This window comes from Mobula hypostoma, chromosome 3, assembly GCF_963921235.1.
Source record: "Mobula hypostoma chromosome 3, sMobHyp1.1, whole genome shotgun sequence".
In the NCBI taxonomy this organism is placed as follows: Eukaryota; Metazoa; Chordata; class Chondrichthyes; order Myliobatiformes; family Myliobatidae; genus Mobula; species Mobula hypostoma.
In genome coordinates this window covers 120,701,938-120,725,909 of record NC_086099.1, presented here as the reverse complement: position 1 = coordinate 120,725,909, position 23,972 = coordinate 120,701,938, and the positions used below count along the sequence as shown (strand labels likewise).

Here is a 23,972-nt window from a genome sequence, read left to right as displayed (position 1 = left end):
TGTAAATATATTTATTGGCTTCCTGTGGATATTTAGTTGTGCCTATCTAATTTACGGGAGGGATGGGGTGTCCAGGGAGGGGCAGCACCTCTGGTGAAGGGGCTTGTCATGTCAACCTGGGGTAGCTCACTCACCTTTGATCCCCACCAGACAACTTTGGATCCAAGTAGCTGTTTGCATGTGATAGCGGCCACACCCCAGTACACCACTTCGACAGGCAGGCTAAACAAGGTGGCTGGTAGCCGGCAGACCTAATACCACAGTGAGATAGGGGGCGTGCCTGTCTAGCATGCAAAGTCAGTCAGTGTGGGTGAGATCCAACAACCAGGAAGGTGGCACCCCTTCGAGAGTGAAGGACATGACAAAGCACAGAAGACGTTATGATCATCCACTGCAACCAAGGGAGACCCCCCCCCCCCCCAGTTTGTGATGTTGTTTGTACCGCTGGAGCTGGACTTATGAGGTTGAGAGAGTGGAACAGCTCCAGTGCAGTGGCTTTTCCACTTTAAAAACTCTCCCATAGGGTTCCGGTCATCGTCGGATATGATGGACAGCCACATCACACTAAAGTATCCGTTTGTTTATTGCATACATGTAGTTGTGACTGGTGAATACAGAACGATATCTGATACGTGCACATTTGTGGTCTGATTTTGTCTCTGGTTCATGTATAGATGTGTGCAGCAGATGTGTACTTGTCTTCAGTTCATGTAGATAAACTGTGTTCAAGATTCACGTGCATTTTCAGGCAGTACACATATTGTTAGCTGAAGATTTTATACAGCTGTGTCCAGTATGTAAAAAGTTATCTACAGTAGATGCACAGTTGTGACCAATATAAAAACTGCTTTGTACACATGCAGTTTGGTTCACGTACAACTCCATCTGGTGCATGAGGTTATACCATACAGTGTACGTGCAGTTTGGTTCACATACAGCTCTATCTGGTGCATGAGGTTATACCATACAGCATACGCACAGTTTGGTTCACGTATAGCTCTATCTGGTGCATGAGGTTACTGCTCTGTATCTGAACAGCATTCATATCTCTGACCAAAACGTGTTGTAACTGAGATTAACAGTGAGTGAAAATATTCTTTATGACAGAAGCCAAGTCCTGAAGAGATGGCTGCTCGGCGGGATACATTGCGAAAGAGAACTATTGAACGCCGTGCAAAACAGGAAGAAATGGCACGGCTTTTGAAAGCACAGGTAATGTAGGAGAGTATCTATGTTTTCAGATCAAGTATCTTAATAATCAAATTGGAAACAGAAACTCATTTCAACATTTATAAGGTTCATCTCCCAGAGCGGCAAGGTAGCAATTGCTTCAATGTTCAATTTAACTGAATAGGATCAAAGATCAGTTTAGTCCATTAGATCTGAAGAGCAGAATTAGGGCCATCGAGTCTGCTCGGCTATTTCATCACAGCTGATCCATTTCCCTCAACCCCATTCTCCTGCCTTCTCTGCATGACCTTTCAGACCCTGACTGATCAAGAACCTGTCAAGTTCTGCCTTAACTATACCATGTTCACCATGTTCAGGACTTCATCTTTCACTATTTCTCTCCAGCCCACTTGTTTATCCCTCACCTTCACAATCCACACAGTTAAGGTTGTTATTGGAATCCTTCCTGATCTGCACTGTATTTACATCTGTACTGACTTGCAAAACATGTTTGTGCTGCCACCTGATTCCCTTAGCAACATGGAATTATGTGAACCAGAAAGCCATTCAGCCAGTAAGTTAGATTATGGCTAGTCTGCCTTCAGTTCTATTCACTCTCCATTTCCTCATGACCCTTAATGCATCAAAGATATCTTGTTCAATTATCCCAGCTAAGTGACTCCAGGTGGACCTCTCAATCCTCACCGTTCTGGAACTACTGACACTAAATGCTGCCTTCTCAGCAACAGCCCAGCCTGTGGAAGAACTTTTGACAAAGATAACTCCCTCACCCAATCCGGATAGAGATTCTAAAGAACAGATTTAGGATTCCAGGATTTTGTGTTGTTACTTGTGAAGATAACATTTTATGTACGATGAGTATGATGAACACCCTGATGCATAGTCTTTGTGATTGATGGCTAATGCTGGAATCTGTTTGAAATTTCTATCTGCCACTTTTCCCCAGTATATGGAAGAGCCCATGGTGAGGTGGGTGGTGTTTGAGCTAAGGCTGTCTTTTAATCCTGTCCTGTAGATGATTCAGAGACGGTTGGAAGAGATTGAACAGATGTACCTTGAACTGGAGCAGAAAGGGATTCGTCTGGAGGAGGAAATGCGCAAAGGTACAGGTAAGAGCCACCAATTTTTCAAAGTAGTTAATTGTGAAATTTCTTTTAGAGCTCTATTTGGATAGAGACTGTCCTGATTTGTGTTATTACTTGTCTCTGTGTAACCAGCTTCCTTATTCAGGGTGTGAATTAAAGACTGGTAGACAATATTTTTTTTGGTTCAAAGCACACTAGAAGATTTTCTATCTCAAGAAGAGAATCATGTTTTTTCAAACTTAAACAGAATGAGGCTTCCTTTCCCAGCAGCTGATCAGTGTAAACATTGATGGGATGTGCCATCCACATTTGGGAGTTACGTGTTCACTTTAATGTCGGTTTGAACAAGTCCCAGAGTGAAAAAAATCTAATCAAGTAACTTTTTTCCCCCTGAAAATAAACTTTATTCATAAAAGTTATTTACACATTACAGTATCTTCATTCACTGTGTTACGTACTCCGTAACTGGGTTGCCAAACCAGCAGAAATGGACCACTTAGTTGGAGTCTGGATTACTGGAGCTAAGAAAGTTTTATTAAAGAAATAAGTAACCCAGTACTCTAATAGTAAGGATATAAATGCAACAGGTTAGCAATGATAAAACACACATGTACACAGGTTAATAGGATCAATCAAGCTCTATCACAGTCTAGGGGTAAAATGATCAGTCTCAAGTGACTCAGAGTTCAGTTCAGTTTAGTTCAGTTCGCAGTAATCGCCGTCGTGCCGTTGGGGAGAGAGAGAATGAGTATGCAAATTCTTGATGCAAACAGACCTTGATGTTCCTTGCAGTTAGCTTTCGGGCGAGCCCTTTGTAATGTCTTCTGAGGTCATCGACTGTGACCCCTCCGTTCCGGATACGATTGTTCTTCTGTGGTGAACCCAGCACCCAGGCAAGGGCGGACACACACACCAGGTTCCTGCCGATCGTACCTTTCCACCCTGTGCATCTATGGTCAGTCCCGCGACCAGACCTCCAAACTCCCACCAACTTGTGGGGGGAGGGCACCGCACTTCCAGGGTCTCGTTATCTCGTGGTGTCGGGTCGCTTGCCTTAGTGAACCTGTTCCTTTTATCCTCCTGCTAGGGTATCGCCTGTCCATCAAACTTCAAACAGTTCAGGTTCAAAGCAACCGGTCTGACAATACTCGGAACTGTGTCTCTTTTCGTTAATCTCTCTCGTCTCTCTCTCATTAGCATTTTGAATGTTTCCCCCATTTGTCTCTCTCTTATCTCTGTTATCAGCATCGATCTTCTGATAACTTGGTCACAACTGTATTTGCTTGTAGTATTTATAAACAAGTCAGTGCTTTAGTCATGTTTATCCCTTCTAGTTATTAAATGGGATGCAGCCCCTTAGTGATGGGAGGACTGACACGATGATCCTTCCACGCAAAGCTTTTGCAAAGGCTGCAACAAGCTTTATGGTGTGTCTCTCAGTAAGTCTACTTGGAGTGGGCCAGTTAGCAGCATTGGTTGTGGATGACCCTTGCACTGGAAGACCAACAAGTTTCAAGCAGATCAAAGAGCATCTTTCATTGATTTGATGCTCTTCCAGCAGCCACTAATGTTGTCTCAGTGGGTGCCTTTGGGAACAATCCATAAATCAGAGCCCTTGTTGCACAGTTTCTCAGGGTGTGTGTACCTCAACAAAGTCCACTGCACCCCTTCCAGACCCTCCTGGTAAGCATGCAGTCCATGAAGGAGGTGGGTGACAGTCTGTACAGAAACGATCACACGGGGCGAGACCATTCTCACCACTACCCGAGTGAAGTCTTGAAGCATTCTGCATCCCAACAACTTTGATAGTCTTTTTGGGGATTCATCCCACATCGATACCTCATCTCCAACTCCCATAGGGCCTTAAATGATTTGTGCTGATGACTGTCTTAGTGACTTGTGATCGAAGTGTTCTCTGCAGAAGCTTTTCTAGAATGGCCCAGTGGAGTGGCGTGCAGTGTTTGAATGAAATATTCTGCGGCAATAGGGCCAAGCCCATCCTTCACAACACTGGGGCAGGCCTGGTGACACCTGGTGTTTGTGTATCCAAGCATGACACCCAACTTGATGCAGCCACACACAAAGGTGTCTCTTAAGATGAGGGTGACATTCTCCCCTTTCTCTGGAGACTTGCACGTCCCAGTGGATACAATCTATTTTGAGTCTCCAAATAAAGTGGAAGAGAGCTTAGTGAATGGAGTGGCACAGGAGTTGGGTTGGATTCTCGCCCATGCCACATACAGCATCTGATGACCAGGCTGTCACCTGCACTTACGATGGCACTCTGCTTCCACAATCCCCACTAGTATTTCATCTTGGTTATTGATTCCAGTTCTTTCTGCTTCAGCTCCTTCAGAACAGATTTCCACCAGAGGATCAAACATGACTGGGAAGAGGGTCATTCAGACCCGCTGCTGCAGAATGTGGCCTCAGGCCACGTCCACACTAGACCGGATAATTTTGAAAATGCTGGTTTCGCGTAAAAACGATAGGCGGCCACACCAGGCGTTTTTGAAAATTCCTCCGTCCACATTAAAACGGGTATTTGGCCGAATCTCATCCTACTGGGCATGCGCAGGACACATCTACAGAAAACAAGTGAAGAGGAAACGAAAGACTTGTTGCATGTTTGTCCAGTTACAGACTAGAAAAACTTAAAAGGAAATTACCAAACGACGGACAGCTGTTGGCTCTCGCGCAGGAGGACTTAAAACAAGAAAAAACAAATACTGGAGCGTATGGAGGCAACCGACAGGAAGTTCACGGACAGTATGACCCGGCTGACAATGAACATTGAAAAACTGACTAACTCTGTTGCAGAGGGATTTGCAGTGATGAAGAATATGATGTCTCCCCCCCAGTACTTTTCACCGCCACAATACCAGCCTCACAGCCACTAAAATAGCTACACATATGGACACACAGACCCCCGGGTGGCCCCACCTACATCTTCTCCACTCCCACAGAGGGGTCACCCTGGAAACATTTCCTACAGCCATAGTCTCTTCACTGATGAAAGGGTCGACAGCTACAACTAAATGCAATAAGGCTTGTTATTGGGCAAAAGTGGAATTTGCTGTTACCTCATTTGTTTGCCTTTACTTTTACCATGTCTTTCTGTATTATTTTGCTGTATTTAACAGGTCCAATGAAACGAGTTACAGGGCAAAAGTGATTTTATTTTTACCTGAGTAAAAGTGAAACTTACAATTTTCCTTTTTTGGCCTTAACATTTTTATGTCTATGCCAAACATAAGCTGCTACTTAAAAATGACATTTTGGAAGTAGTGACAATTGCATCTATTGAATTTTTGTCCAAGCAATACATTAATTAAAAAAACACCTTGTTAAATGTATAAAACACGTCTACATCAGTGTTATCTTGTATTTCCATACAATGTTACATTAGGCTGTTACAAATCTATTGTCAGATATTGTTGTTGTGGTGTTGGAGGTTGTGTTCAAGAAAACAATGAAATGCCGCGCTACCGCCACCTTCTGTTCCGGCATGTCATGACAGTGTTTTAAAAAAGCTTGGGTTACCCCGTCCACGCTACACTGCCCAACCGGCGTTTTCAGATTTTAACACTCCCGACAGCGTTTTAGAAAAGCTCTGTTTTCGGGGGAGGAAAACGCCGTTTCAGTGTGGACGAAGGGTCAAAACAAAGAGAAAAAGCTTTGGTTACGGATTTTTCCAGTCTAGTGTGGACGTAGCCTCAGTTTTGCTGTACACTTGAGTTCCTTTCCCATCCACCTGTATAATGCACAGTATGCCCATTGACTATGGTGAGCCACTAATTGATGCCTCACTCCATGCTCTCCTAGCAACAGCTGTAAGAGATATCTACTATACCTGTGGCTGAGGCTTTATAAGGTACCAGTGAGGCCTCACTTGGTGTACTGTGAACAGTTTTGGGCTCCTTATTTAAGAAAGGATATGCTGACATTGAAGAGGGTTCGGAGGAGGTTCACAAGAATGATTCCGGGAATGAATGGCTTATTGTATAGGAGCGTTTGGCTCTGGTCCTGTAATTTCATTTCAGTGTAATTTAGAAGAATGTGCAGTGATCTCATTGAAACCTATCAAATGTTGAAAGGCTGAGATAGAGTGGATGTGAAGAGGATGATTCTTTTGCTGGGGGAAACCAGAGCCAGAGGTCACAGCCTCAGAACAGAGGGATGTACATTTAGTTTGGAGATGATGAATTTCTTTAGCCGGGGGTGGTAAATCTATGGAATTCATTGCGTAGGCTTCTGTGGGGGCCAAATGACTGGGTGTATTTAAGGAGGAGGTTCTTGTTTAGTCAGGGTGTGAATGGTTATGGGGAGCAAGCAGGAGAATGGGGTTGAGGGGGAAATGAATCGGCCATGATGAAATGGCTCGATGGGCCCAATGGCATAATCCTGCTCCTTATGCCTTATGGTCTTGTGGACACCCCGATGTGCCTTCCAGCTTGTACCTGGGAATGTTAAATCCCAATGAAAATCAGTGTAACTGTAGATGCTGCAACTGAACCATAAACAAAGTAATGAAAACGTTCTCCGGGACAGTCAGCAACTGACTTGCACTACCTTCTGAGGGCAGTAGACTTGGGAGTAACGTCACATCTGGGTTCCCTTCTGTAATGCCTTAACTAACTGTGTGGATCTAATGGTACGTCACATTTTCCCACTGGCAGCAAAACAAAGTTCTGCAACTTCCTGTGCTATGGGCTTGTGAGAGCTTTCGCCACACAGCATTTCAAAGAGATAGTTCAACATCACCTTCTCAAAGTACAGATAAAAATATCAGTGACACCTATGAGCCAAGACTGAAGGGGAAATGGGTTAATTGGGATTAATATTATTTTTTAAAATGTATGTGGTTGAGATTGGGGATGGCTGTTCTTTTGACACTGATGCAGAGCAACATTTCGTCCAGTAGGGGGTTCCACTGTACTGCAAGAAGCACTGCATCAACTAACATGACAAACTGGCCATGCTCTGCATAAATGTGGCCTGTGCCATGAAACAGAATAAAGCCTTTGCTCTCCACACTCTGTACTAGACTTGTGCTAAGAGTTATTAACAAAATAACAGAAAATATGACCGAGAAGGAAACAAAGTGACTGCAAGTGCTGGAATTTAGAGTAACAAATAATCTACTGGAGGAATTCAGTGCGTTGAACGGTATCTTATAGGGGTTGGGCACGTGGCCAAGTGGTTAAGGCGTTCGTCTACTGATCTGAAGGTCGCTGGTTCAAGCCTCAGCTGTGGCAGCATGTTTGTGTCCTTGAGCAAGGCACTTAATCACACATTACTCTAGTGACTGTGCGAGGAGTGGCACCCCATACAGACTTCCAATCTGCGCCTTGTAGGGCATGAAAATGCCTGACGTAGGCCTCTCCTGAGTCGATGTTCCCTCCCCCCCCTCCCCTTATGGGAGGAGGGGTGGTGTGGGCAGGGGAGGAGTTGTTGATGTTTTGAGTCGAACCCATGGACCATATCTGGAAGTGGAGAGTGGAGCTAGCAGCACAAAGAGGAGTAGGGGGGTGGTGAGGCAGGAGCATGAAATGATTGGTGGACTTGAGGAGTGAAAGGAGGTCAGGCTGGGCTTGCTCCTGCAGAGGGTGACAGAGTAAGTTACTGAAGCAGATACGGACTTCACAGGCAACTGGTTCCTTCCTTTTTGGAAGTTGGTGAGGCTGAAATCTAACAGGACGAGTCTGTTGAATGAAATTTACAAACTGCTATTTTTTTGCAACAGGAGACCAAGTGGGGATGATGCAGTCCTGGTTCACTCTGGTGCAGGATAAGAACAAGCTCTTAAATGAGGAGTCTGAGCTGATGATCAGGTGAGAACACCTCAGATTCCGTTTGTGTTCACAATACTGCTCTGCAAGGAACTCTAGCACTCCAAATACCTGTAGAACCAATTCCTTAGTAGCTCAAGTAACCTGAAGTGTCCTTTACACTGTGTTTGGAAATATTGTATAAAGTGAAAATGGGATCAGCAATCCTTGTAGCAGAATGTGATAGAAAGAGGCAAAAAAGTTGGAAGATTCAGTACTGTTGAAGTATCTTGGGCACGTGTAGAGCTGGGGCTGTTGCACTATATTGCTGCCACAAGAAAAAAAACCTTGACAAATGTGAGTGATGATAAGTGTGATTCTGAGATGGGTCTGTACTGTGGACTGAGAGCAGGAAGGGGGCAGGGAGAGGGGAATTATGGTTGGGAAAAGGGGAAGGGATGGGGAAGAACCAGAGGAACATTCTGTAATGATCAGTAAAGCAATCATTTGGAATCAAATGACCTTACCTGGTGTCTCAGGGCTGGGCGTGTCTTGATTGCACCACCTTCTGGCTTGGTCGCTTCTTCTCTACTACCTGTCCCAAACCCCTCCCACGGCACTCCACCCTTGCCATTCCCAGCATCCTTTGCTCCCGCCAGATTTAAAATCTCATGCTCCGTTCCACATTGACCCTTAACTATATGTATGTGCCTGAAACTTTTGCACAGTACTGTAAATTTGGCAATGTTCCCTTGGGCTAAAAGCTTGTACATGTATAGCACTGGTTACATCAGCCCCACACTTAAAGCACCATTGATTTCAACCGTGCTGTACTATGGAGCTGTACAACAAGTGTTGGAATAATGTGCACAGGCAGTGTTACAATACTATGCAATAGGATACAAGGGAGCAAAAGTAATTAAAGGTAGCTATTGAGAATTAGAGTGAATAAATCTGGAAGCATCAAAAGGACCAATAAGAAACAGGATACGATGTGGGCATAGTGGGGGAGAGGCCATGTTGAATGGATGAAATGAGGAAGGGGGAATAACATGGTGGACACAGGGTAAGGGCACAAGGAGTGTGCGTGTAGAATGGTGCATTAAACAATGCTTAATACATGGGAAGTTATAGTCCCATGGGTAAGTAGGCACAATGTCAGGTGCAGCTAAGGGTCATGTTGATTACTGGTTAGGGATTTGGAGAGTCTACAGAATGATGGAAGTCATCCTTCCTACTCTTGGAGTTGGAGTCACTCCCCTCCTGTGGTGACTGTAAGGAAAGGAAATTTATGCTGCATTGGTGGATTGGTAAGAACAGAAAATGATGGCAATACTCCAAGCCATCTGTTGATGGATTGGTAAATGGCAGATATCAAAGGATAAACGTGAAAAAGTCTGCAGATGCTGGAAAAGCCAAGCAATACAGACAAAATGCTGGAGGAACTCTGCAAGTCGGGCAGCATCCACGGAAGTGAATGAACAATTGACTTTTTGGGTTGAGAAGGGGGAAGACGTCAGAATAAAAAGGTGGTGGGGAAGGAGTATAGCTAGAAGATGATAGGTGATGGCTGGAAAAGGTAAAGGGCTGGAGAGGAAGGAATCTGATGGGAGAGGAGAGTGGATCATAGGAGAAAGGGACCAAGGGGGAGGTGATAGGCAGGTGAGAAGTAAGAGGCTAGAGAGGGGAATAGAAGTGGGGAGGGGAGGGAAGGGTATTTTTTTTTACTGGAAAGAAAAATCAAAGGAGCTACTGAAAACAGCAAAGTTGTACATACAGGGTGTTATAAGTGGGCATATAGGCTAAGTTTGAAGTATGGGAGAGAACGCAGGACATACCAAGGAGCAGAGAATTAAGAAAACTCAAAGAAGAAATCACCACTGTGGTTTTAATAGAACAGAGTATTAAAGTGAAATTTTGGATGAAATTATTTGCTTGAGTATGTGTGACTGTAATTGATCTTCAGGGAACACCTAACAATTTTGTGATTTTGCATGCCCTCCCAGTGGCCGCGAGCTGGAATTGCAGGATCAGAAGAGCAGACTGGAACAGGAACTGAGAGTGTATATGAATAAGGATCGTAAGTAGCATTCCAATAAACATCTCTTTATTTCCCCTGCATTCCTCATTGTACTTATTCTGTTTTCATCTCCTGTCAATCAGTCTTCACTATGGAAGACACTATCAGTATGCTGGAAGTTCAAGAGTGTCAGAGGTCAGAAGTGTTTGATGTTGCCATTACTACGGAGAAGGTTCTTGGGAAACTGAAAGGTTTGAAGGTAGATAGGTCACCTGGATAAGATGGGGTACACTCCAGAGTTCTGAAGGGGGTGGCTAAAGAGATTGTGGAGGCATTAATAATGTTGTTTCAGGAATCACTGGACTCTGGAATGACTCTGGAAGGCTGGAAAATTGCAGAAGTCATCCACTCTCTGAGAAGGGAGAGAGGCAGAAGAAAGGAAATTATAGGCCCGTTAGTCTGACCTCAGTGGTTGGGAAAATGTTGGAGTCAATTGTTAAGGGTATGGTTTTGAGGTACTTGAGGCATATGGTAAAATAGGCTGTAGTCATCGTGATTTCCTCAAGGGAAAATCCTGCCGAACAAATCTGTGGGAATTCTTTGAGGAAATAACAAGCAGGACAGACAAAGGAGAATTGGTGGATGTTGTGCTCTTGGATTTTCAGAATACCTTTGACAAGGTGCTGCACATGAAACTGCTTAACAAGATAAGAGCCCATGGTATTACAGGAAAGATACTAGCATGGATAAAGCCGTGGCTGATTGGCAGGAGGCAAAGAATGGGAACAAAGGGAGCCTTTTCTGGTTGGCTGCCAGTTACTAGTGGTGTTCTACAGGGGTCTGTGTTGGGACTTCTGTAGAACACCAGTGTTGTATACCAATGACATGGATGATAGAATTGATAGCTTTGTTGTAAAGTTTGTGATGGTACAAAGACAAGTGGATGGGCAGGTAGTTTTGATTAAGCAGAGAGACTACAGAAGAACCTAGACAGATTAGCAAATGGGCAAAAAACTGGCAGATATAATAGTGTTGGGAAGTGTATGGTCATTTACTTTGGTATATGAAATAAAAGGGTAGGCTACTTTCTAAATGGAGAGAAAATTCAAAAATCTGAGATGTAAAGGGACTCGGGAGAACTTGTGCAGGATTCCCTAAAGGTTACTTTGCAGGTTGAGTCTGTGGTGAGGAAGACAAATCCGATGTTAGCATTAATTTCAGGAAGACTAAAATATAAAAGCAAGGATGTGAGCAGTTTTAGGCCCCTTTTCTAAGAAAGGATGTTCAAACAATGGTGAGAGTTCAAAGAAGGTTCACAAAAATGAGTTCAGAATTGAACAGTTCGTCACATGAAGAGCATTTGGTTCTGGGCATGTACTCACTGAAAATCAGAAGAATGAAGGATGACCTAATTGAAACCTATTGAGTGTTGAAAGGCCTTTATAGAGTGGATGCGGAGAGGATGTTTCCTATGGTGGGAGAGTCTAAGACCAGAGGGCACAGCCTTAGAATAGAGGGGCATCTTTTTAGGACTGTGATGAAGAGGAATTTCTTTGGCCAGAGTGCAGTGAGTGTGTAGAATTTGTTGCCTCAGGCGGCTGTGGAGGCCAGGTCTTTAGGTATATTTAAGGTAGAGCTTGAAAGGTTCTTGACTGATCAGGGTATGAAGGGATATGGGGAGAAGGCAGGAGAATGGGGATGAGAAGGAAAATGGATCAGCCATGATGAAATGTCGGGTAAGTTCCTTAAATTTATTTAATTACCTTAGGAGTAATGGAGGCATCAGTTAGGGCAGTTAGTGCTCCGTTTGCAGTCTGTGGGAAGTCTGGGGCGAGCACAATTGTCCCTGATGACTACACCTGCGAAAGGTGCATCCAGCTGCAGCTCCTGACAAACCGAATTAGGGAACTGGATCTGGAGCTGGATGAACTTCGGATCATTTGGGAGGCAGAGGCAGAAATGAACAGGAGTTATAGGGAGATAGTCACCCCTAAGAGTCAGGAGACAGGTAGCTAGGTGACTGTGAGGAGAGGGAAGGGGAACAGACAGAATGAGCAGAGTCTAAGACCAGAGGGCACAGCCTTAGAAGAGAGGGGCATCTTTTTAGGACTGAGATGAGGAGGAATTTCTTTGGCCAGAGTGCAGTGAGTCTGTGGCCGTTCCCACCAATAATAAGTACATTGTTTTGGATACTGTTGATGGGGACGACCTACCAGGGACAAGTTGCAGTGGTTGCGTCTCTGGCACCGAGATGGGACCCTCAGCTCAGAAGGGAAGGAGGGAAAAGAGGAGAGCAGTAGTGATAGGGGATTCGATAGTTAGGGGGACAGATAAGAGGTTCTGTGGAAGAGATCAAGAATCCCAGATGGTCTGTTGCCTCCCTGGTGCCAAGGTCCGCGATATCTCGGATCGAGTTCTCAGTTTTCTCAAGAGGGAGGGTGAGCAGCCGGATATTGTGGTCCATGTAGGGACCAATGAGGTGGGTAGGAAGAGTGAGGAGGTCCTGAAAGGCGAGTTTAGGGAGTTAGGCGCCAAGTTAAAAGACAGGACCTCCAAGATAGCAATCTCAAGATTGCTACCAGTGCCACGTGCAGGTGGGTTCAGAATTAGTAAGATAGCGCAGATCAATACATGGCTGAAGACACGGTGCAGGAGGGAGGGCTTCAGATTTATAGATAATTGGGCAGTTTTCCAGGGAAAGTGGGACCTGTTCCGGTGGGACGGTTTACATCTGAACTGGAGGAGGACAAATATTCTTGCAGGTAGGTTTGCTAGAGAGGCTCCAGTGGATTTAAACTAGATACAAGGGGGGAGGGGAACCAGAGTGTAGGAACAGATGTAGGGGAGAAAGAAGAAAAAGAAAATAGTAAAGTTGTTTGCACCATTAGTGATAAACAGAGAGTAAGAGGTGGAAAATTTCTTAAATGCATTTATTTTAATGTTAGGAGCATTACAAGAAAGGTGAATGAGATTAAAGCATGGATTGATACCTGGAAGTATGATGTGGTAGCTATTAGTGAAACATGGTTACAGGAGGGGTGTGATTGGCAACTAAATATTCCTGGATTTCATTGCTTCAGGTGTGATAGAGTTGGAGGGACAAGAGGGGAAGGTGTTGCATTGCTTGTCAGAGAAAATATTACAGCGGTGCTGTGGCAGGGTAGATTAGAGGGCTCGTCTAGGGAGGCAATTTGGGTGGAATTGAGGAATGGGAAAAGTGTAGTAACACTTCTAGGGGTGTATTATAGACCACCAAATGTGGAGCGAGAATTGGAGGAGCAAATTTGTAAGGAGATAGCAGATATTTATAGTAAGCACAAGGTTGTGATTGTGGGAGATTTTAGTTTTCCACATATAGACTGGGAAGCCCATACTATAAAAGGGCTGGATGGTTTGGAGTTTGTAAAATGTGTGCAGGATAGTTTTTTGAAGCAATACATAGAGGTACCAACTAGAGAAGGGGCGGTGTTGGATCTCCTGTTAGGGAATGAGGTAGGTCAGGTGACGGAGGTATGTGTTGGGGAGCACTTCGGGTCCAGTGATCACAATGCCATTAGTTTCAATATAATTATGGAGAAGGATGGGTCTGGACCCAGTGTTGAGATTTTTGATTGGAGAAAGGCTAACTTTAAGGAGATGCGAAAGTATTTAGAAGGAGTGGATTGGGACAATTTGTTTTATGGGAAGGATGTAACAGAGAAATGGAGGTCATTTAAAGGTGAAATTTTAAGGGTACAGAATCTTTATGTTCCTGTTAGGTTGAAAGGAAGGTTAAAAGTTCGAGAGAGCCAGGGATATTGGAAACTTGCTTCAGAAAAAGACAGATATCTACAATAGATATAGGCAGCATGGAGTAAATGAGGTGCTCAAGGAATATAAAGAATGTAAAAAGAATCTTAAAGAAATAAGAAAAGCTAAAAGAAGATATGAGATTGCTTTAGCAAGTAAGGTGAAAATAAATCCAAAGGGTTTCTACAGTTATATTAATAGCAAAAGGATAGTGAGGGATAAAATTGGTCCCTTAGAGAATCAGAGTGGACAGCTATGTGCCAAAAGAGATGGAGGGGGGATGGATTTTGAACAATTTCTTTTCTTCGGTATTCACTAAGGAGAAGGATATTGAATTGTGTAAGATAAGGGAAACAGGTAGGGAGTTATGGAATCTATGATGATTAAAGAAGAGGAAGTACTGGCACTTTTAAGGAATATAAAAGTGGATAAGTTTCCGGGTCCTGACAGGATATTCCCTAGGACCTTGAGGGAAGTTAGTGTGGAAATAGCAGGGGCTCTGACAGAAATATTTCAAATTTCATTAGAATCGGGGATGGTGCCGGAGGATTGGCATATTGCTCATGTTGTTCCATTGTTTAAAAAGGGTTCTAAGAGTAAACCTAGCAATTATCGGCCCGTGAGTTTGACGTCAGTGGTGGGTAAATTGATGGAATGTATTCTTAGAGATAGTATATATAATTATCTGGATAGACAGGGTCTGATTAGGAACAGTCAACATGGATTTGTGCGTGGTAGGTCATGTTTGACAAATCTTATTGAATTTTTTGAAGAGGTTACTAGGAAAGTTGACGAGGGTAAAGCGGTGGATGTTGTCTGTGTGGACTTCAGTAAGGGCTTTGACAAGGTTCCACACGGAAGGTTAGTTAGGAAGGTTCAATCATTAGGTATTAATATCGAAGTAGTAAAATGGATTCAGCAGTGGCTGGATGGGAGATGCCAGAGAGTAGTGGTGGATAACTGTGTGTCAGGTTGGAGGCCGGTGACTAGTGGTGTGCCTCAGGGATCTGTACTGGGTCCAATGTTGTTTGTCATATATATTAATGATCTGGATGATGGGGTAGTAAATTGGATTAGGAAGTATGCAGATGATACCAAGATAGGTGGCGTTGTGGATAATGAAGTAGGTTTTCAAAGCTTGCAGAGAGATTTAGGCCAGTTAGAAGAGTGGGCTGAAAGATGGCAGATGGAGTTTAATGCTGATAAATGTGAGGTGCTACATTTTGGTAGGACTAATCAAAATAGGACATACATGGTAAATGGTAGGGCATTGAAGAATGCAGTAGAACAGAGTGATCTAGGAATAATGGTGCATAGTTCCCTGAAGGTGGAATCTCGTGGATAGGGTGGTGAAGAAAGCTTTTGGTATGCTGGCCTTTATAAATCAGAGCATTGAGTATAGGAGTTGGGATGTAATGTTAAAATTGTATAAGGCATTGGTAAGGCCAAATTTGGAGTATTGTGTACAGTTCTGGACACTGAATTATAGGAAAGATGTCAACAAAATAGAGAGAGTACAGAGAAGATTTACTAGAATGTTGCCTGGGTTTCATCTCCGAAGTTACAGAGATGACTTTGGGTCTTTATTCTTTGGAGCGTAGAAGGGTGAGGGGGGACTTGATAGAGGTATTTAAAATTATGAGGGGGATAGATAGAGTTGAGGTGGATAGGCTTTTTCCATTGAGAGTAGGGGAGATTCAAACAAGAGGACATGTGTTGAGAGTTAAAGGGCAAAAGTTTAGGGGTAACATAAGGGGGAACTTCTTTACTCAGAGCATGGTAGCTGTGTGGAACGAGCTTCCAGTAGAAGTGGTTGAGGCAGGTTCGATATTGTCATTTAAAGTTAAATTGGATTGCTATATGGACAGGAAAGGAATGGAGGATTATGGGCTGAGTGCAGGTCGGTGGGACTAGGTGAGAGTAAGTGTTCGGCACAGACTAGAAGGGCCGAGATGTGCTGTTTCGTAATGTAATTGTTATATGGTTATATATGGACTTGATGGGACAAATGGCCTAATTCTGTTCCTATATCTTACGGTCTTCCCATCACTGTAGAGTGAATTCTATTCCTATTGATTCATAACTGAGCAGTACCACTATGTAACAAGGGAATTTCCATTAGAAATGCCAACCTATTGTGTAACATTAGTACCTTCATTGAAGGATATTTTGTACAATAAACCTCTACTTTCCATTATTGTCCACCTACCATTCTACAGCTCTCAGCGTTTTAATATAATAAGTTGAACAATGATGTGCAATTTGTGTATAAATTCACATTCACAGTAGTAATTGCTTCCCAGTTAAATTGTGCCCATTGCAAATAGTACTGAGCATTTCCATTCACTATTGACATTGGCACTGCTAATGTCTTTCCAGAATCAGGCATGCACAGACTCATTTATGATGGCCCATTTTCATCCTTGCCAAAATAAGCTGGACTTCAAAGTTTCAACCTACAGCCTTTGTGGATCTGGAGTTCAAAAAAGAGAACATTATACTGAAACAAAAACAAAAACAACAGGAATTCTGCAGATGCTGGAAATTCAAGCAACACACATCAAAGTTGCTGGTGAACGCAGCAGGCCAGGCAGCGTCTCTAGGAAGCGGTACAGTCGACGTTTCAGGCCGAGACCCTTCGTCAGGACTAACTGAAGGAAGAGTTAGTAAGAGATTTGAAAGTGGGAGGGGGAGATCCAAAATGATAGGAGAAGACAGGAGGGGGAGGGATGGAGCCAAGAGCTGGACAGGTGATTGGCAAAGGGGATATGAGAGGATCATGGGACAGGAGGTCCGGGGAGAAAGACAAGGTGGGGGGGGGGGAACCCAGAGGATGGGTAAGGGGTATAGTCAGAGGGACAGAGGGAGAAAAAGGAGAGTGAGAGAAAGAATGTGTGTATAAAAATAAATAACAGATGGGGTACGAGGGGGAGGTGGGGCATTAGCGGAAGTTAGAGAAGTCGATGTTCATGCCATCAGGTTGGAGGCTACCCAGACGGAATATAAGGTGTTGTTCCTCCAACCTGAGTGTGGCTTCATCTTTTCTTTTATTCCGTCTGGGTAGCCTCCAACCTGATGGCATGAACTTCGACTTCTCTAACTTCTGCTAATGCCCCACCTCCCCCTTGTATCCCATCCGTTATTTACTTATATACACACATTCTTTTTCTCTCTCTCTTTTTTCTCCCTCTGTCCCTCTGACTATACCCCTTGCCCATCCTCTGTTTTTTACCACCCCCCCCCCTTTTTCTTCTCCCTGGGCCTCCTGTCCCATGATCCTCTCATATCCCCTTTGCCAATCACCTGTCCAGCTCTTGGCTCCATCCCTCCCCCTCCTGTCTTCTCCTATCATTTTGGATCTCCCCCTCCCCCTCCCACTTTCAAATCTCTTACTCACTCTTCCTTCAGTTAGTCCTGACGAAGGGTCTCAGCCTGAAACGTCGACTGTACCTCTTCCTAGAGATGCTGCCTGGCCTGCTGCGTTCACCAGCAACTTTGATGAACATTATACTGAAATTAGGAATACAGAGAGCTTTGAAAAAATAAGTTATCTAGAGGCTTCAAGTACGTTTAGAGCTTATAATGGTCAAAAATGTAACCTCTGGAGACAGAGGCTGTGAATAAGGTTCTGAATGAAGATTTTGCAAATGCCTTCATCAGCAAGTAACATTATGTAAAATTGTTGGATGTGGGAGGAATGAGTGGGCATGAGATGATCACAGCAAAAGAAGTGGTTTTCAGGGCTTTATCATCTCTGAGGAATAGCAAATCTCTGGCCCATATATAAATGATCTCAGGCCATTAAAAACAGCAAGGAAGGAAACTGACCCGAGGCTCTGACTACAATTTTTCCACTGTTCCTGGTTTCAGCACTGTGACAGAGGACTGCTAATATCACTCTCTTCACAAAGGGATGAAGGGAATAGACTGGACAATTGCTGTGTTAAACTTTAGTGGGAGGGTAAATTATTGAAATGCAGGGTCATCCTGCATGGGTTTGTTAAGGAAACAAGGTGCCTGACTGATTTTAATGATTGCTTTGTGGTGATGACAAGGAGGATTGAAGAGGGCAGTATATTTGATGTTTTTGACATAGTTCCACATAGCAGGCTGGTAACAAAGCAAAAGCCCAAGGGATCCAAGGGGAGTGCAGACTGGATCCAGACCGACACAATAACATGAAGCAAATGGTAATGGTTGATGGGCGTTCCCGTAATTGGAAGGGCGTGACTAGTATTCTTTGTTCTATATATAAACAACTTGGACCTAGATGCAGGAACATGATAAAGGATTTTGCAGGTGACACAGAATTAAGCTTTGTAGTTGACAGAAAGGAAGAATGATTGGAATCCAAGTCTGTTGCACACACCATGTATGTGCAGAGGGTCACAACAGTCTTATCCAAATTCATTACCTTAATCCTCTCTCTCTCTCCCTTCACTCCCCCCCTCCCCCAGTCTTATTTCCACTAATAATTTTCCTCAAACCCCTCCCTTGCTCTCAACTCCATCCCCCTTAATTCATCTTGTGCTTGTTTCCTTTCCCTCTGTCCTTCAGCTGATTGCTTCCCTACAGTTCCTACCTACCCTTCCCCTTTCCCCATCCCATCAGCCAGTTCATCCAAATCCAGCCACTGTCCAAAATCCCAACACAACTCCCTGGTAACCTGGGACAGGTTCCACCAGCTGCCCAGTGATTACAGTCTCCCCCTGCTCTGTGGCTGGAATTACAGACTTCCTATTTGGTTAGTAGGGATTGAGTTTAAGTGGAGCGCAGGAGACAGGGGCTGCTGTATTCCAGAAAGCCTGACACCGGCAGGTGCAAAACTGCACCATCAGCAAGGATTCATGAAAGAGATTTGTGTCTGACAAATGTATTGTAATGTTTTCATGTTGTAGCTAGCAGAACAGATAAGGGTGAATCAGTTTGTTTGCATTTGTACTTTCAGATGGCCAGTGATCAGGTGCACATGAGATAATATAAAGTGTGTGATATTGTGATAATATTACTGGTATAGATTAAGGATTAGTTAATGTGTATAAGGCAGTGACACTTGGATTGCCCAGGGGCCCAGCTGCACACAATCTACATCAGTGTTTCTGATGGCAATATCGAGTTTATTTTCTCCCTTCTCCCCATCCCCATCATGTGGAATAGGCTCTTCGAGCCGTTCTGCCCAGCAACCTCTGATTTAACCCTTTCCTAATCATGGGAGGATTTACAATGACCAATTAAGCTACCATGTCTTTGGACTGTGGGAGGAAACCAGAGCACCTGGAGGAAACCTGCATGGTTACGGGGAGAACGTACAAACTCCTTACAGACAGCATCAGGTATTGAACCCAGGTTGCTGGTACTGTAAAACGTTGTGCTAGAGCTAGATTTGAGGATGATACAAAGTGCATGTTGCTAGGGAATATGTAAAGAAGCTTCAGGGAGATGTAGATAGGTTTGGTGAAGGGGTAGATGGAATATAATGTGTAAAGGAATCCACTTCAGAAAAAAAGGTAAAAATATTTTTGAGAATTTGAAAGATATTAGTATTTGGAGGGGTTTGCATTTTATACTCAAGATTTGCTGCATGTTAACTTCAGGTAGAGTTTTCAACCAGGAGGTTTAGTGTACATTGGTCTTAATTGCAAGAGAATTTAAAATCAAACCGGTGTTGTTTGGAAAGTCCATGTGGAATATCGCGTACAGCTCTGGCCCTCCTACCTTGGGAAGGATATACCTGTGACTGAAGGAGTATGGTGAGTGGTCACCAGATTGATTTCTGGAAAGGTGGGTTTGTTGTGTGAGAAGACTGGGTTTATATTCTCCAGTTTAGGAAAATGTGGGGTGAGGTGGACTCATTAAATTTAAATTAAGGTGTGAACATTAAATTCTTACAGACTTGACACAAGGAAAGGAAGGACAATGTTTCAGCTGTGATGTCCAGAAGCAGAGTTTCAGAATAAGGGGTAAACGGTTGACTGATTTCCCTCAGCAACGAAGTAAAAAACAGAGATTATAGATTATTTATAATTTAGTTGGATCTTGAATTACATTTGTAGAATGATTAGAGGGAAGTTTAATGCTCTGGACTCAGGCTGGAACCCTCATCATATTTAAAATCTAGTTGACTGTGCACTTTGTGATGTGACCTGCAGGATTGTGGACCTGTTGCTGAACACTGGAATTAGATTAGGCATCTTTCTTACAACTAGCCATTAGAATAGGCTGAACATCCTCTACCCCTGACATTCTCAATGCTATAATCTCTATTCCCTAACGAACATGAATTAAAGACTTTCCACTTGATTTCTGATTGCTGGACTTGCATTTAAAATATTTTAAAATTACCTTCCACATTATTTGCAGCCTTTTTGTTTTGTGTCCCTCTGCATCATGCAGCAGCTTCCACTTCAGTGTTTATCCCTGCACCTTGCTGTGGCCTTGGACCACTTGTGAAATAGGATTCCATCAGGTAACGAACACTGGAAAGCGACCACACACCCTGAAGATCAGCTTAGTCATTTATTTTGTTGTCACATTGATTTCTCACAACCATCACACATCCCACAGTGCTTCTTGTAGACAGCACCTATCACTCCTTTTCAGTTTCTGTACCATGCCTCCAGTCTTGTCTTGGAGTGTGTTCGCTCCACCTCCTTCACTCAGCCTCCAAGACAGCTCATTCTGTCCGCTCACAACTTGCATCAATCCAGCCACGATGCACAATGACTCAACCGTTTAGATCAGGGGTTCCTAATCTGGAGTCCACAGACCCTTTGCTTAATGGCATTGGTCCATGGTATCAAGAAGGTTGGGAACCCCTGGTTTAGATTGTAAAATACAGAAATTTTAGTGAAAGTAGTACAAGCAAGATTTAAGTGTTGACTCCATAATTAAAGTGAGTACTATAAATCTCTGATTTCATGGTGACTGCAATCATGTTAATTAGCAGATTAATGAAATTGGAAGCAGGTACAGGTGCATCCCACATCACAAATCTTGATCTGTTTCCAGGCTCTCTTGAACTTAGCATCATCAAAATGAGTATTTTACCGAACAATTCTAAAATAGTGCACAAATACTAAAAAAATTAACCCAAATGTTGCCTCTGCACATTACAGCATCAAAGAAGTCAAAGGAGGACCATCTTGAAGAGGAGAGGCTTTTCAAGGAGATGATTGAGGTGGTGAAGATGAGGGACAAGTTGGTGACATTCTTGGAGGAGCAGAGACTCCAGGAGCAGGAGCCACACGCCGTCTTTGTTCCAGGAGCTGCAGCCAGAGATCTCTCCACCAGTTCCTCCATTGCCTGGACATGATCACTCTTCAGCCTCAGATGGGAGTGATGTTCCAAGACAAAGCCATGCCTCTGAATATCCATGAAAGGACACCTCGGCTTCCATAATTATTGAAAGAAATTTTAAGCAACGTATTTTGAGAAATTATTTTTTAAGAGTGCTCCTCAATAATTTTTCCTTTTTATTAAAATCATGGTTTTATTTCCCCTCACTGAACCACAGACATTTCTAGCATCAGCATTGGCTCTAGGTCCCTCTTATCATCTACTCTTTCCAGTGCAGTGAAGGGTCGTGGGAACTTGAACCCAACAAGATAAGTGCTGTCTTCTAAATTATTGCAAACTATTTTTTCTTTATGTATAAATTATGTTTGAGGTAATGTAGTGCACTGCATCTGCCTTACCAGGTGATGCTGTGAGCCTGTTCACACACAACCCAGAGAATGTGATCGCCATGTTTTCACAGTGTGGGTCAAACCCGTTCATGTTCTAACCTACTTTGAGGATGAATTTAGCACTCCAGAACTTTATTCAGATGAGTCTGCTCCCTTCCCCCACACAAAACATCCCACACAGCTCTTGAAGAGGAGTAGAAAGTTATCCTCAACATTCTGGCCAACGGTTTGCTTTTATTTCCAGCATCTACAGTTTTTCTTTGTTTTTTGGTTAAACTGTAAATCAATACTATAAAATCAAAGTGCTTGAAACACAGCAAGACAAGCTGCATCGGTAGAAAGAGAAACAAAATTAACATCAGTGTGAGATTAACCGTCAGGATTGGGAGTTTTCTCCCAACTTCTCTGCTACTGAGAACTAAACTTGTTTACTCTTTCCAGGTTCTTAGACTTGAAATATAAACTGTTTCTCTTTTCAAAAATATTTGCTGGCTTATTTTTCTATTTTTATTTCAGATTTCCATTAACTGTGGTTTTTTAATTTCAATTTGCTCTTAAATCCATTCTGCTAGTTTGACTATTTTGCCATCAGGAATAACTACTTCGTCTTTACCTTGTCTCGGAATCCCGTAATTTCAAATATATTTATTAAAACTACAAAATATTTAATGCTCTAATCAAAACAACTCCAGCCTAGCTAGTCTTTTCACATGGCTGTAAACAACATGATCTTAAATCTCTAGACCTTCTCCAATGACATCACGTCAGTAATGTGACCAGCACTGTACCCAGTATTACTAAGTTCTTGAATATGAGAGAGATAGGGTGCCTAAGACTTTTGTATAGTACTGTAGTAATTTTATATATTGCACTGTACTGCCACAAAAAAAGTTCATGACTGAAGTGAGTTATGATAAACCTGATTCCAATATGGGTCTCAATTGTGGACTGAGAGTTGTTAGGGGGCAGGAAGTACCAGAGACATGTTCTGTAATTATTAATCAACCAATTGTTTGGAATCAAATTACCTTGCCTGGTGTCTCAGAGCTGGGTGTGTCTGCACCCGTGCCACTCCCACCCCCTGCCCTGACATTCCTGCTCTGCTACGTGTCCCACACCCCACTCCACACTAATTATTCCCAATATCCTTTCCTCCCACCAGATTTACAAACTCGCTCTCCACTCCACGTTGACAAATATGGTACTGTGCAAAAGTCTTGTGCATCCTAGCTGTGTGTTTGCTGTCCCCAGATTTGTTCATTCATTTCATTGAATTCTATTTATTTATTATAATTTCCCCCGTGTGACCAGCTTGATGCTACCTTCCAACGGCTTAAACTTCCTCAATTTCCCACCAGCAACATTAGAAGAAACATCTCTTACAGTAGCTCAAAGTTCTCGCCCTCAGCCAAAACAGAAAGGGAAACCAATCCCATTATTACACTCACATCAACATTAACCCCAATAATCCTGTAGAACCCTTGGCTACTGTGCCCCACCTCACAGGTTTGATTTGTGGGTTCAGTGTATGGAGAACTGCGGCCTAGAACTTCCAGTGCATCCAAAAGCTTACATTGCATATGCTCATTGGAGCAGGGCACCACGCTGGTAGCTGACCCCATTGCCACGCATGGGTGAGTCCGAAAGGGCATTGACCATTTTCTTAGCTGAAAAGATGCTGCCTGGTTGCCTGTCTGAGTTGGTTCTCATTCTAGGGGATTGGCACAGGCCAGATTGGTCGATGTAGTGGTCAGGGATGGGATAGAGAAAGGAGGCCTACAGGTAAAGAGGCAACAGAGCCCTTGTCCCATTGAGGTGTTTTCAGGACTTGGTGAGATGAGCAGGACCTTTAGAAATAAGGGCTTCACAAAGCAGGTGACCCAGGCCAGTACTGTGGTGGGAATTTCTGTGTTATTCTTGGAGAAAAGATGAGTTGGTGTGGTGGGAGGGTCAGGAATTATGTGAAAGAAGCATCACACAGGGAACAATGTCATTCTGTGCGCATGATGTGGTTTGTAAGGGCAACTTAATCCTGAAAGTAACTCCCCTCCCCACTCCCACCTCCTCACCCCCAACCAGAAATGGTCATCATTGCATTTCACTCCGGAAAAGGACTTTATTTTTGAATTGTATAATGTTGAAAACATTTGAATTAAAAGCGCAGAAATAAACATGAAATGTTTTTGATTAATTATTTTCCTTTGCAGTTGACTGACTTTTTGAAGTTTTGCCACAGTGGAAGTGTTGTTTCGTACACAGGAATTCCTGACTAAAGGGTCACACCTCATCTGTTTGTTCCAGTACATTCACTAACTGTGGCATTTTGCCTATCGCAAACTGCTATTAGTTACACAATCACCCCAGAATCCAGTTCAAACATTGCACGTCAAAATTCCCAGTTATAACATTTATTTTAGGTTGCAACTATTGA

General features: G+C 43.3%; 1 protein-coding gene across 3 annotated transcripts in view; it reads left to right on the top strand.

Moving 5' to 3' along the window:
- LOC134344226 (F-actin-monooxygenase mical1-like) overlaps positions 1 to 23,711 on the top strand; it is a 129,572-nt gene extending 105,861 nt beyond the window's left edge. For all 3 annotated transcript variants that reach the window (XM_063043673.1, XM_063043671.1, XM_063043672.1), the window contains 5 exons: positions 1,108 to 1,212; positions 2,207 to 2,300; positions 8,023 to 8,110; positions 10,054 to 10,127; positions 20,972 to 23,711. In XM_063043673.1, coding sequence (XP_062899743.1) covers positions 1,108 to 1,212; positions 2,207 to 2,300; positions 8,023 to 8,110; positions 10,054 to 10,127; positions 20,972 to 21,168 — 558 coding nt within the window. In that variant the 3' untranslated portion in view covers positions 21,169 to 23,711. The remainder of the gene's footprint in view (positions 1 to 1,107; positions 1,213 to 2,206; positions 2,301 to 8,022; positions 8,111 to 10,053; positions 10,128 to 20,971) is intronic.
- Positions 23,712 to 23,972: the final 261 nt, after the last annotated feature.